Below are 13,939 nucleotides of genomic sequence, written 5' to 3'. Positions count from 1 at the left end.
CGGAAATTGATCGCAGCTGATACTTTTGAACGGATGCGTCTCGTTGAATATGGAGGGCGAAATATTTATTTCGTCAATTTACGAGGGAAGAAAAAGCGAGAAACAATTTTCAGATCTAACTGGACGTTGTTCGAAGAAACCCACGCAATTCCAAATAATACGCTTCCCATCTTATCAGTATACACAGTCACATAGAGAGCGTTCTATTTTAATCTTTCCAATTATTTCCAGAAATATTTTTAAAAATGTTTCGAAAAAATGTTGAATTTATTTGATTTTAGATAGAGAAGTTTCTAAGATCTTATTTCTATTTAATATCTATATATAATTAATAATTTATAATTGATAATTGATAATTTATCAATTATCAATTTAGGAGATAATTTTAATTTTGTATATTCTACCATATGAAATTGTATTCACACTGTGAATCCTTGACTTTGATGCAGGTATTATCAAATTAAAGTTAAAGTTAAAAGTCTTCGAAACTTTTTTTTATAGAGAATCTCAAACTTTATCGATTGATACACAAAAGAAAATATTCTACTTAAAAAAGTGGAGATGGCCTTGAGATCTCGATTCATGGACAGATCTAATGATCGTCATAAAATTTTTCCATCGAAACAAAATGCTCTTTTTTTTCAATAAAAGATTAAAATTGGACACCTTGTGTATGAGTATGTGACTAACTACAAGCTTGAAGCTTCTACTTTCAAAATGCATTCATTTTTACTTTAAGGCTTAAGATGTAATATAAATAAAACGTTACATGGAAGGTGAGAAAGTACAGTTTAAATATTTAGTACGTAAATATTTCAGAGTTATATAAATATTAATGTGAGCAACTGTATGCTATAATATGTATGGTATAATAAAATACATTCACAGACTGCACAGTGTTATATGAATCAAGAAGGCAACATAATTTCTCTCTCCTAAAAAACATAAACACATAAAATTTTCACAATTGGTTGCAAAGAGCGTCGATGATAACTCGAAAATGATACAATTTTATCAGCTATATCATTTTCGTCACAACATGAGCGAATTTATTAATCGAACGTAAAGATATGTTAAACAAGTTGCCCGTGTAATTATGAAAACATCGCGTGCCACAAGCACGAAATTTCTGGGAAAATTCATCCGTAGCGTATGTAAATTACTGTTTGTATTTGCACATGCTCAGACAAGATAATCCCGTGGTTTGTATTTCGTCGAGACATTATTTACGAACGCCAATAGCGCTCGAGAACATCAATCGTGAGCCGTCTGATAGAAATAATATTTGACGTATCCCCGATTTATTATACTTATTTGTGTGTGTGTGTGTGTGTGTGTGTGTGTGTAACGTTGTTATTTGTGCCTAAGGAAATTAAATTACAGCGGATAATACTGATCCCGACTATAGAGAACAAGAGAAGATTTTTACCCCAGTCAATCAAATTTAAATTGAATTTAAATTCGAATTTGAATTCAATTTTGTCGATAAAGATACAATTCCTCCTGTTGTTCGATTTTATGCATAATAATAATACAATACAATACAATGCGATTATAATATTGCGTATGTTAGTGTAACGTATAGTTAAACAACATGTAACGTGTAAACAATTTTTTTTTTTAATTCTCTTTACTTTTTCACCATTATTTTTACATTAAAAGCCTAACAAGAGTTGAAGTTAATATCATATGAAACATTACAACCAAAGGCCATTAATCGGATTTCATACAAAATATACTACTTTCAATCCAATGATTGAAGCCATTTAACCTGTTGGCTATTAGCTCTTAAAAGTCTGTGTCTTTCTTCTATCGCGAAAATAAAGCAAAGACATATGTACTTCTTGTCAAACAGTTGGTTCTTTCGAAGAAATAATAATTTTACTGGTCAAAATTACATTTATAATTTTTTTTTTTTTTTACTAAAAACAGCAAGAAAAATCAAATACACAAAAAATGATAAATTAGATGTTTGATCTATTTCTTTTATTTAGTTTAACAACAACAAAAGAGAAATATTAACAATTACAAGTGTTCTAAATATTTCGTTTCAAAATAAATTTTACACATTTCCGGTATTAGCGTTATTCCAATTTATTTTATGCAACCTTTTTTCAAATAAATTTGATTGCTTCTTTTATTTTGCTACTTCATTTTTGTTTCAAAATATTCTATATCCGAACGAGTTTAAAAATTATTTCACGATTACGTCAACAATAGCAAAACACTTGTCTCAAAATATTCTATATCCGAATTTATAAATTTTATGAATTTGTTTCGAAATATTCTATATCCGAACGAGTTTAAAAATTATTTCACGATTACGTCAACAATAACAAAACACTGCCAAAAAGCTCGATAATTAATATATTAAATCCAAATAAGTTAGAGTCCCAATTCTAATAGGAATCATTTTTAGAACAAATTTAGATTCTCGAAAACGAGGTAATTCTAGAATTCGAATAATACGATATACTAGAGTCGGAAACCTTGCTCTCAATTCTTGCACCATCAGATTTCTAGAACTTTATCCCCGAATTTCTAATCCTAGAGTAATCCATAATAACTGTATTATCGAATCTATTCATAAATACACATACATTTGAAAAAAAAGTGAATATCACTCGAATAAACGCAGAAATGGCTTGCTAACTCATTGATTAATAATATATAACAATCAATACGTAGAAACCAATCAGTGTAAGTCACTTTTCACTAAAAACAACTCTGCACCACGCAAATACTCATTTATCATCAAAATCTTCAGTTGATAGAACTAGTTGCTAACTAGGTTGTTACATGAAGTTTAAGGAGTTTAAAATATCAATGATTTTTCATCGAACGTGCGAATACTTTTGTACTTCTGTAGATGATTGAAATAAATGTTTAATATATCCAGAAATCTTATCAAAAAAAAAAAATATCTATCTATAAGAGTTAAACAAAGTTTTATTTCTGATGCAATTTAAAATCTATTGTGTATTCAATTCAGGTGAAAATGCAAACCGATCTACAAGAAACGATTTGAGAAATACTTGGTATTTTCAAGCGAGTTTTTAGAATTCAGCAGGAACTGAAAAAGTTAAGGAAGTTTTAAATAAATTCTTATTTGAACCATGTATCGTAGAACTTTTTGTTCTTACATTACAAGTTCCAAGATGAGGACACGTAAATAAATGTTCTTACAAATAAAAGTTTCAGACAGAATGAAACTTACAAAATATAAAAATACAAATTCTTTCTGTCAGTGATTAACAGATAATTCGTTCATCAATATTTAAAGAGTTCTCAATATTTGTAGCACTGACACTGAATTCAATAAACAGTACTCGAATATGCAAGTGGATTTTTAATGAAATGTTTTAAAATAACTTTTATTATACAGATTCTCTCTAAAATATCTATTCAAAAATGTTCCTAAGTGTTCTTTCTATGAAAATTCCACGAAAACAAATATTTTCTTAAGAAATAATATATTCTTAAAAAGAATACAACAAGTATTTTTATAAAAAAATATACGTATAAGCTCAAACAAAGTTTTTTCTCAAAAACGAAAAGAAGTGGAATTCAATACTGTAACATAGTGCCGAGGCGAATTTCCTTCAATAACCGATAACTCGAAAACTAAAGTATCTAGGACATAGATTCACACGTTTGACATTTTTACGTATTTCAATGGTGTAGATTCGCCGCACACATAAATACGTTGAAGAATCGTCCTCTATATGTAAATGCTCGTCTACGATGACTGCTTCTTCGAGTACTATTCTATTTTCCTGTAGGTCACTCGGCGCGCAATCAAAATTTAATGCATCGTTTTCCTCGAACGCGACGCGGCGAAATATCAACATTCGTTGCTGCGCACGATCATCGAGAAGGAGGATCAAATTGAAACTATGAACGGATTGATCGAGGTAACCGTCAGCCGGTACCACGCATCCGTATATCGTACACGCCTAATTGAAGTAGCATGATGCTCGTCACGCGAGCGAAGGCCGATCGTTTCGCCTCTGGCTGGAGAACTTTCCCCCGGGGAGCGTTTGATATGGGAAACGTTCGAACGGCAACGAAGAGGGCAATTAGAAGTAATTGGGAATCGGTAAATGGTCCACGTGACGTCCTTATTTCCGAAAGAGAGGTTGGTTTATTTGCTGCGCATGACGTGAAGCGACGCGTCCATCGGCAAGAAGGCCGAACGTGATATCGGAGATCGGAGATCGCCGCCACGGGGAAATTAGTTTTAGACGGTGACGTTCACGACGCTAATCCATTTTGGCAATTTCTTTGTGAAAAATTTAGCAACGGTGTGTTCTCTTCTCATTTTTTTCTTTCCTTTTTTTTTTTTTTTTTTTTTTTTTATTGCTTTGGACGAATTTAGAGCAAAAGAAAAATATTACAACGACATGCAATATATTAGAGTCACCTCAAATACGATTATTCTTTCGTTCTTTTTCTTCTCAGATAAGCATTGTAATTTATTTTTATTTATTTATTTAATTTATTTTTCATTTATTCATTTTCAATTTATTTTTCATTTAATTTATTTTCTTCTCAGATAAGTATTGTAATTTGTTATTTCGTGTCAGATGTAAAGTATTGACACGTTACGTGCAATTTGTATTTATTAGTCTCCAATTTAAAAGAACTGAAATTTCAAAATTCGAAATTTTACTTTGGACGAATTTAGAGCAAAAGAAAAATATTACAACGACATGCAATATATTACAGTCACCTCAAATACGATTATTCTTTCGTTCTTTTTCTTCTCAGATAAGCATTGTAATTTATTTTTATTTATTTATTTAATTTATTTTTCATTTATTCATTTTCAATTTATTTTTCATTTAATTTATTTTCTTCTCAGATAAGCATTGTAATTTATTATTTCGTGTCAGATGTAAAGTATTGACACGTTACGTGCAATTTGTATTTATTAGTCTTCAATTTAAAAGAACTGAAATTTCAAAATTCGAAATTTTAATAAATTCCGTAGGACCAGAATTCGATGTTCAAAGGCGTCTCTCGCAGTTTCCGTCATTCGGGAAAAGAGTTTCGACGTTTTGCACTCGACGGCGCCTGCGTATGAGCTACATATTTATTCCAACTTGAGGGGCGATGACCTTGACCTTCACATTTTCTAAACACGGAGAATCGTCCATTCGCTTGCTCAAAAAAAAAAAAAAAAAAAAAAAATACCAATTGCTTGCGTGTGCAATCAATAATCATACGTTTATACGAATTCTCAACTGTTTTGTAACGATGATGGTACATTCATTGAATTTTTTTTAATGCAAAATACGACCTGCGACCAGTTTTCAAGGCGAGATGTCGAAACTTTTCTCATGAATATTTCGAAAACTATTAAAATTCAAATTTTTTGAAAGTTATTAAATTATTCAAAATCGTGTCTTTAAGAGAAATGATCGGCATGGTGTTCCCGTATGGTGAATAATTGCCCGAAGAATTTCTAGACAATCTTTCGAGTAATAAACCGCCAAGAAATTCAAGATCTCCCTCCGATTCGATTCAGCTTGAAGTGAGTCTCTCTAGGGCGAATCGGAAATCGTATTCGCGAAATGAGATCTCCGAGAAGTTTTCGGCCACGTTTCGAGGACCATCGAAATTCTTGTGCGGTATAACGCGGAGGTTGATGCCCGTCTTGAAAGAGACGAATCGATGCGACGCTCTGCCGAGATCCGCCATCCAACGCAACTCGGTCGTTACGAGAGACAATCGGTACACGTCCAACTTCCGATCGCGGTGGCAGATGCAATTTCGCTCGAATCTCAAGAGCAAAGCATTGCGGCGAGCCGACGGTATAATATCGTTTAATAACCGTATCGAAAGGAGGAGAAAATGGGATTGTCATTGTCGTTAAACTGCCAAAAAGTTCAAATGTATAAAAATATACGAGTATCGAAGGGCGGGAAATATGGACAACTCGGAAAAGTATGTTTTTCAAGAGAAATTGGTTTTCTATTATTTTATTAATCGAAGAAACACCGCAATTCGATGTGAGATATACTTCCCGCCTTAGTAACTCCTTAAGGGTTTTGTTTCGTTTTTGGGAATGTGCACTGGTGTGCTAAATCGTTTCTAGGCGATGATGAGTAGACTCGGCGAGTAAATTCACTTGTAAGATTGAATTAAGTTAGAACAAAATGATAAATTCTTTTTGGTGTTTTTAGTAAGATTCCAGTTTAGAATCTCGACTGAATGAAGGAATTGTTCAGAGTCTTCGTAAAATATTTTGTTCTCCTTTTAAGGCCATATAACTTTTACGTTTAATAAATTTTTATTAAACGTAATTTTGGTGTGAAGATGACATGAATAAGTTACGTCTATAATCTTTATAAAACATGAGCAATATAATGGAAACATGTACATAATAAAACGATTTAATAGAAATAATACTAATCTAAACGGATAAGGTTTGCATGGAACGAACTACGTGTTTATCCAAAAATGCAGTTTCATTTTTAAAAACGCAGTTATATGTATAATATATCCCTTTGAAACATTTTTTTAGTTCCAAAAAGTAGTTTAGGTGATAAAATGCGTGAGGCCGTTTCAAATAACACCTGTATATGTTGAGATATTTTATTCTCAATGTACAATGCATTTCTAAAACTTAGAAACTAAGTTAATGAAAAATATACAAATGAACATTTGAAAAATCAGATTGTTCTTTATTATCAGTCTTTTGCCGATAATTTCATTTGAAAACTGTTCTGATTTGTATCATTGTCTAAAACTATTACGCGAAAAGTATGTACAAGAAAATGTCCTTTTAATTTCATATGCTGTAAAATTTTTAAGAAAGAAATTAATTTCCTGTTTTGGACAGTGCGATTTACGAAACGTACACATAAATATTTGCATGTTTTCCTTATGAAAGAAGGAAGATTGTCAAGTTGGAGTTTTGTTACTGGCGCGTGCATCGAATAGAAACTTGTCGATTTCGATCGTCCTTCTAAAAGCACGAAATCGCATCGAGGTATAGTCGTAAAAGATAACGCTTTCAAGTTTTATGGCTAATAGTGGTTGAGCTTTGTGCCAGGGCGGCATTAAACGACACGGTTAAAACTGGTCACAGCGATGAATATTCGCGAATGAGTGTCCGTTGAAACTTTCGATCTATATTAAATACTATCATGCTATTATATATTGTATAGAAAAATATACATACAGTATTTACATACCATTTTTATAGAAAAGCAACATGACAATGTTTTCTGTGCAACTTCGATAAAAAGATCGAACGTTCGATTTAAAACTGATTTCCCAAATCTTTTAGCACGACCGCAAAAGTGGTATTGGAAACATAGAGGAAAGATGAAACAAGCTTGGTACCGACTAACTAGAATATTTTATGTTCCATCTATTGGGTGATATTACGGGTATCGGATCAATATCACTGTTGGTAACTTGAGATATTTTCAAGACGAAGAAGAGATATTTACAGAGAGATGTGCAAATGTCAAACACTGTGTGTCACTAAGTTACGCTACGAGCTAAAGTATTAGTTGTTATTAAAAAAAAAAGAAAATTAGCAACATAAGGAAATTAGTATTAAATATCTCTTAAACTGTAAAAATTACTTTACAACGAAGACATCATCTCCCTTGGGCCAGCTAGCTTGAAATAAAACTATATAAATGTATGATATAATATAAATGCAATTATAATAAAATAAAACTTTGTTTTATTTTTGTTTTGCAAACGGGATACAATATACACTGTCAGCTACTGTTTCGCATAACATATCCTTCTGGCAACTAACCTAAAATTACTTCTAACTGATTAAATACAACGTTCAAACACTACAAAATGGAAGAGTAGCAGAAACAGAACCATACCTACGTGGAAACGTAACGAACGAAATATAATTACGCCAAACTAAATTCTCGGATAAAATAGTCGTACGAGGGTTGCTAATGTACTATATATACCATGTGTGTGTGTGTGTGTGTGTGTGTGGGATAAAATCAAAACTCACAGAGGTTTCTATCTCGCCTATACTTACGCCCTGTATGGTTGCTAAAGACTGCTATGGGAGAGGGAAAACTACCGAACTAATCGATTACTGGCTATGCTTGGATACTGCACGGAAACAACTGAACATTATTCGCGAGGTATTTTTTTTTTTTTCCTTTTTTGGCGCATCGCATAATATTTCCGTGTGTGTATACTCGATCAGAGTAGATAGCAGTAACACTTACGGGAACCGATATACGAACCACTGGCAGTTTATTCGACATTTTCTATGACTGTTGCTCCTAGTTGGCGCACTCAGAGCTGCATCCACATAAAAGAAAAAAAATCAATTGTTGTTTTCGTTTGGTGAAATTGAATCTCTTGGCTAGTTACTTTTTACAACTGGCTCGGCCAGGCGCGGTCGTTAGTGACATCGAAACGTCAAAACGACGTTTGCAACTTTTTTGCTTCGAAAGGGAGAACGTACATCTGTACTTGGGGTTAAAACAGATCTGTCGTTTCAATACCGCTCGCTTTTTTCAAATTTTTTTCCTTATCACAGTAATGGAAATCTATTTGCCTCGAGTTATAAATAAAGATCTGATGGTTACAATTACAGCAAACGTACAGCAACTTTTTGAACATTAATGCGTGGCAGGTAAATGGTCCTAATGCTCTATACAGTTTTCATTCTCGAAATTAATCGTAAGTATCTTCTTGACCATTAGATTTAGGATCAATGTGGTTTAATATTTTTCTATGGTCCAATTAATAACAATGATCTTGGAAATTTCGAAATTCACAAAAAATTGATACACTATATTTTGCATTCCTTGAAACTATACAACTTTTGTATCAAGCAATTTTTTATTAGACGCGTAATTTAAAAGTAATTTTCAGGTGTGCAAGTTACGTGAATTTTACCCTGTATATTATGTATGTACGCGTTTGAACGTTCATCTTCACTTTCGATTTTCGGTAAAAAATTTTATTCTGAACAAGTCATTTCGAGTATCAAATATCGTGCACTGCAAGTTCGAAGAGACAGATTTGCAAAATTGCTTTCTAAAAGCTCATTTAAAAGCGAAGAGAGCTTTTAATCCTAGAGAGATTGCGTTCCTAAAAATCCCGTCGCAGGTCGAGCTTTATCTGAGAGATAAGGTAGCGTTAATTTACGTTGGCAATTTTCACATGAAAGTTATACGAATACGAAAATAATATTTAAATTTATTATGTTAAATAGACAATTCGTTTTTTCTTTCTTTACATTCTTTATATTCCTTTATATTCCTTGTTTTCAAGTTTTATACATCTCTTTCTTAATGTCTTTCTCTATTGTCAAGTACAGATATATTTCTCTCCAGTTTCCTACTGGCTGCGTTAAATTCACGTGAAATAAACGTAAATTTATTCAAGTACTATCTTCTATATGCACAACGTTTTATAAATACAAGTTAATTGCAACGAAAGTGCAAATATCTAGAAATACTTCACGATTTCTAAAAGTGACATAGCACCTCCGTTTCGGTATACAATTTAGATGTACTTTTACAAAATAATAAAAAAAAGAAGATATGCAGCAAATAAGTAAGATTTGTTCAATTAATTTATTACACTAGAGATAGGATATTTTTTAAATAAATTATAATTATAAACTTTCAACTTATCCTTGCCAGCTAACAATTTGAGGAAAAACCAACTTTTTCGTTTCTCTGTATAATGAAGAACATATCACGTGAATTTTCACTATAAGAGCAACTAACTACAAGAGAAAACGTGATTTTCACTACTACTTTAGAAACCACCTGCATTAACGCTACATGCAAGACATCTAGCATCTCGTAACTTCATAATAACTTTGCAATAATCTAATTCCGCGATAACTCCTACAAAATAAGAAAAGAGCACAATTCGAATGATTTAATGTTGTGTCACATGAAGATGAGTTCAAAATCTGATGAAATAATGACCAGATATTCACATCACTGCAAATTATGGCTCACTTAAATTTTGAAGAAAGGAAAAAATAGGAAAAAAATATGATTGATTGTTCGTTATTGATTTTAGCCTCCTAGTTAGACAAACGAATTAAAATCTCCATTTTTTTTTAATGTTGTGAAATTTTATTGCAAATGAAGAATAGAAGGTAGCTTTATTATAAAGAAATAACGCGAATAATGATGATAATAATAACCTAAACCTAATTTATTTCTCTCAATACGAATTGCTATTTATATTTGTTATATTTACAACATAAAAATTGACTCTTAATTTTTATTAACATAAGACAAAATATACGCAAGTTAAATAGGCAAATGAAACAAAATACTGTGCTTCTATAATAAACTCATTTCTCCTAATTTCTTGGACTCGCGCCACTGCTCAATTGAAGAGCTTATTTGTACCTAATTCAATCGCGAAATAAAAATTATGACAAACCAGCGGTCTTTACAAAAATCATCATGAGACCTATTGTGAGCACTGAATGTCTTCAATCTACTGCTGAGGCATATTTTCACGACGTATACAGGTTGAAAAGCGTGAAACTTTCGAAACAAACTTGCAAACCACGTACACACGCAAAGCCTTGTAATACAGTGTGAATAACGAATAATTTATTATATCGACCACTATCGAAATTTGAAAGAAACAGCATCATAATAATTCACGTGCGTGAAATTTGACAATAAAAATGATTTATCGTTGCGGCGGATAGATATATGTACTTACAGCGCAGATAATGAATAGGTTGCCGATAAGCGGCAAGCGCATTAATTCGAGAAGCGATTATATTTATTCGGAAGGGAAAATGAAATTATATATTCCACCATTTGAATATCGATCGTTGAGCATCCGTTTCGCCATGGCGAAAGAAATCTCGTGGCCAGCGATTGACATTCTCAATTTTCGGCCAACGTTCCATCGATTCAGTTATCGAGCTAATGGAGAGCGTGCTCGTAAGTCCCTTATTCCCGTCGATAAATCTATCGTCCGGCAAATATCGCCGACGGAAAAAACGACGTCGACACGCGGTCGACGGTGTCGTTAAAGCTGCATAGTTATCGCGATTACAGGCAACGATCCTCGCGTCGTTTCTATGGGTTTGTTCCGTTTGAGCATGTGCAAGAGCACGTCGTTGTCGTCGTCATATCGACGACACGAGCGTGTCGAAATCGTTTGGCTGCTCGATACAACGAGCTCCCCCGGAAATTCGTTTGAAATTTAAATCGCGCAGCTAACATGCAAATCGGGGGTGCCATCAAGAAGCGATACGTCGCGTCGCGGTGACGATTTGTAATAACACGACGCGGCAGCTGGAAATTTCGCTTCTTCAATGTCTCACTGATTGCTTCGCGACTTTGTCAATTTTCTTTTTTAATTGAAGATTTCTCGAGGATCCCACTAGCAGGAGAGATTTGTCGATTTTAACGAGTGAAAATGTAGAACAGAACAGAGTAGGAATATTGAAGGTTATTTTCCAATAAAATTCAACGTTCGGAAATCTTTATTAAAGCTTCTGTTTGTTTCCTTTAGTTTATACGAGGTGTGAATTTTCGACTGGTTATAATTTCTGGAAATTTCGCTCGTTCTTCGAACGTTTCACAGATTACTTCGTGATTTCGTCAACTTTTTCAGTTGATTCGATTTTTTAATTCTACTAACGAGATAAATTTGTCAATGTCAATGCGTAAGACACGAACCTAGACGGAATAGGAATTTTTAAATAGGTTATTTTGGATAAATTCTTTTTTTTTTTTAATTATAAAGGCTCTCGTTTGCACGATGATCATATGATAAATGATATAGTTATGAGAGGTTATAATTTTTGGATACGTATTTTCAATTTTGATTAAATTCTAATTTTTTGGAATCGTTACGCTTTTATGGTAACTGAACGCAATAACATAATCAACGTTATTTCCGCACGAGGTATAATTGTTTTGATATTATAATTATAAATTTCAAAGACTGGTAATATGTAATTAAAATTCCTAAAATAATAAATGATCGAAAGTTCCAGAAAATGTTTCTCAATCAATATTTTAATTTTATTCTATTCTCGGTAAAGGAATTTAAAAAAAAAAGAACTCGAAAAGAGATGACGTTTTAAACGTACTACGAAAGTTTTTAGAAGGAAACCTTTTTACTTCTCGAGTAGTACAACTACTATGAAAATGAGGACAATGCCAGAAGAACCACAGTTGGAAAAACTGAAGTCACAATTACAGCTCGAATAAAAACCAAGCACGTGCATCTTACTTCTCTTTTACTCCTCTTCTAAATTAGCTTGTTTAATTTTACTCCATCTTGAATCATATATCATCGTTTCTCTGGTTCTGACGTTCTAAGTTTATCTCAGAAATTATCAACCACTTTCTTTTAATCATTTTTTGATAACTTCTAATTAGTTGGTGCTTCTAATTAATTCAACTAAATTTAAATATAACGAGTCGATTCGATTAAATTGTTTCGACAGTGATTATTCGTTCGTGATTGTTGGATAATAATTTATTTGGAATACGTTAAAACTCTCGGTTTATTTGATAAAAATTCGCAAAAATTGTGTTAAATTGTATCCAAGTGAAAAAAAAAATTACTGTTACGTAAAAATTATCAAGCTCCCCGGAAGAAAATTTTTCTCCATCACATTCTCAAAAATACAAATACACTTACAGTACGTAGATAGAACAAAGAAGATCGTTATCAACTTGGAAAACCGAGCAATCAATAATCGACAAAAACAATCTAAAATCTATTAACCTAATACTGTCCAAGCAAATGTCTAAAGTTTAACGACCGTCCTCCATTCTCCTGTCAGGAATGAGAGACACAATAATAAAGAGCCACTGGCTGATACTGTATCACAAATGAAACTCATTTATCAGTAAACATAATTGTCTCTGGACTAAAACTCAATATCAGCACATTGGTAAAACACACGCGCAGCGAACTTCATATCCAGTCCAGTTGAATTCCAATATTCAATTCAGTTTTTACCTTATCCGCGATATATATAATGCACGTATCCTGAAATGGATATCTCGCATTTAGAGATATAGCATTAAGAAAAGAAGCGCGTATTCGAAAATTTTTTTATCGTTGAAAGGATTGCCCGCGTAATTAGGATACATAGCACTGTCGATATAACAAATGGGAAATGATCACGAACCTTGAAGCCAGTAAGGAACGTCGCGGGGTCAGAGGGGGTCCGGGCCGAGGACGCCTGATTGGTGGCCCCGTAACTCAACTGATGCTGATAGTTGGAAAGGATCTTTTTGTGGGCACTGGCCTGAGCTCTATAAGCCGACACTGATAACTTCATTTCTTCGTGTTCCCGATAAAGGGTCCGATTCTCCCGATGCTCCAGCCGGGGTACATCCTCGTTCCTTCTCGTAGCGAACGCTAAGCCTTCTTAAAGAGGCCGCCACACGCGGCCGGATAGCTACGATGAAAATCCGTGGGAAAGGGGATGAAAGCGGCTACCGTTACCGCGTTTCACCACTTATCCGCTTCCTCTGTCCACGATTCTGCTCGATCTTACCGCTCGATCACCCGTTGTTTACCTTTTATTTCCACGAATTCCTTCTTTCGATATCCTTTGGCGTTCCTCTACCCTTTGTAACCGATTCTCACCGACGTTTACCAAACGAGAGTATCGTTATTAAGCTCGAATGCTCCAATCTTGCCCCTTCGCTTTGGTATTCATCGTTTCGTTAAACAACGAGATCTGAGAGGAAGTTTCCATCGATCGCTGGAATGGAAGTGGCCGAACGGCACACGAAGATGCTTCACGGGGATAATTTGCCGAGGAATTTTCTTCTCTTCGCGACGTAATTTATGTCTGTTTAACGGGTCGGTTGTTACGAATTCTCTCGCCGTGCCTCGGAGTAAAAGAGTATATATACACGGAACAGTGAAATATTTCTCTCTATCACCGTTCGTCAACGATGATTTCCCGCGA

The 13,939-nt window shown here is 33.6% G+C and overlaps 1 protein-coding gene across 2 annotated transcripts in view; it reads right to left on the bottom strand.

Annotated features, from left to right (window-relative positions):
* LOC122536294 (cyclic nucleotide-gated channel cone photoreceptor subunit alpha-like) overlaps positions 1-13,596 on the bottom strand; it is a 270,944-nt gene extending 257,348 nt beyond the window's left edge. The window contains exons 1-2 of one of the 2 annotated variants that reach the window (XM_043668540.1): positions 13,148-13,281; positions 8,241-8,298 (exon numbers count right to left, since the gene is read on the bottom strand). In XM_043668540.1, the coding sequence (XP_043524475.1) occupies positions 8,241-8,261 (21 nt within the window). In that variant the 5' untranslated portion in view covers positions 8,262-8,298; positions 13,148-13,281. Of the gene's footprint in view, positions 1-8,240; positions 8,299-13,147 lie in introns of both variants that reach the window. The other variant, XM_043668539.1, reaches the window with a different exon arrangement.
* Between the last annotated feature and the right edge of the window lie 343 nt (positions 13,597-13,939).

The sequence above is a fragment of the Frieseomelitta varia genome, unplaced genomic scaffold, assembly GCF_011392965.1.
Source record: "Frieseomelitta varia isolate USP_RPSP 00005682 unplaced genomic scaffold, Fvar_1.2 scaffold_820, whole genome shotgun sequence".
Classification (NCBI taxonomy): domain Eukaryota; kingdom Metazoa; phylum Arthropoda; class Insecta; order Hymenoptera; family Apidae; genus Frieseomelitta; species Frieseomelitta varia.
Note: the sequence above shows the minus strand (reverse complement) of the source record. Positions and strands in the feature narration are given on the sequence as shown.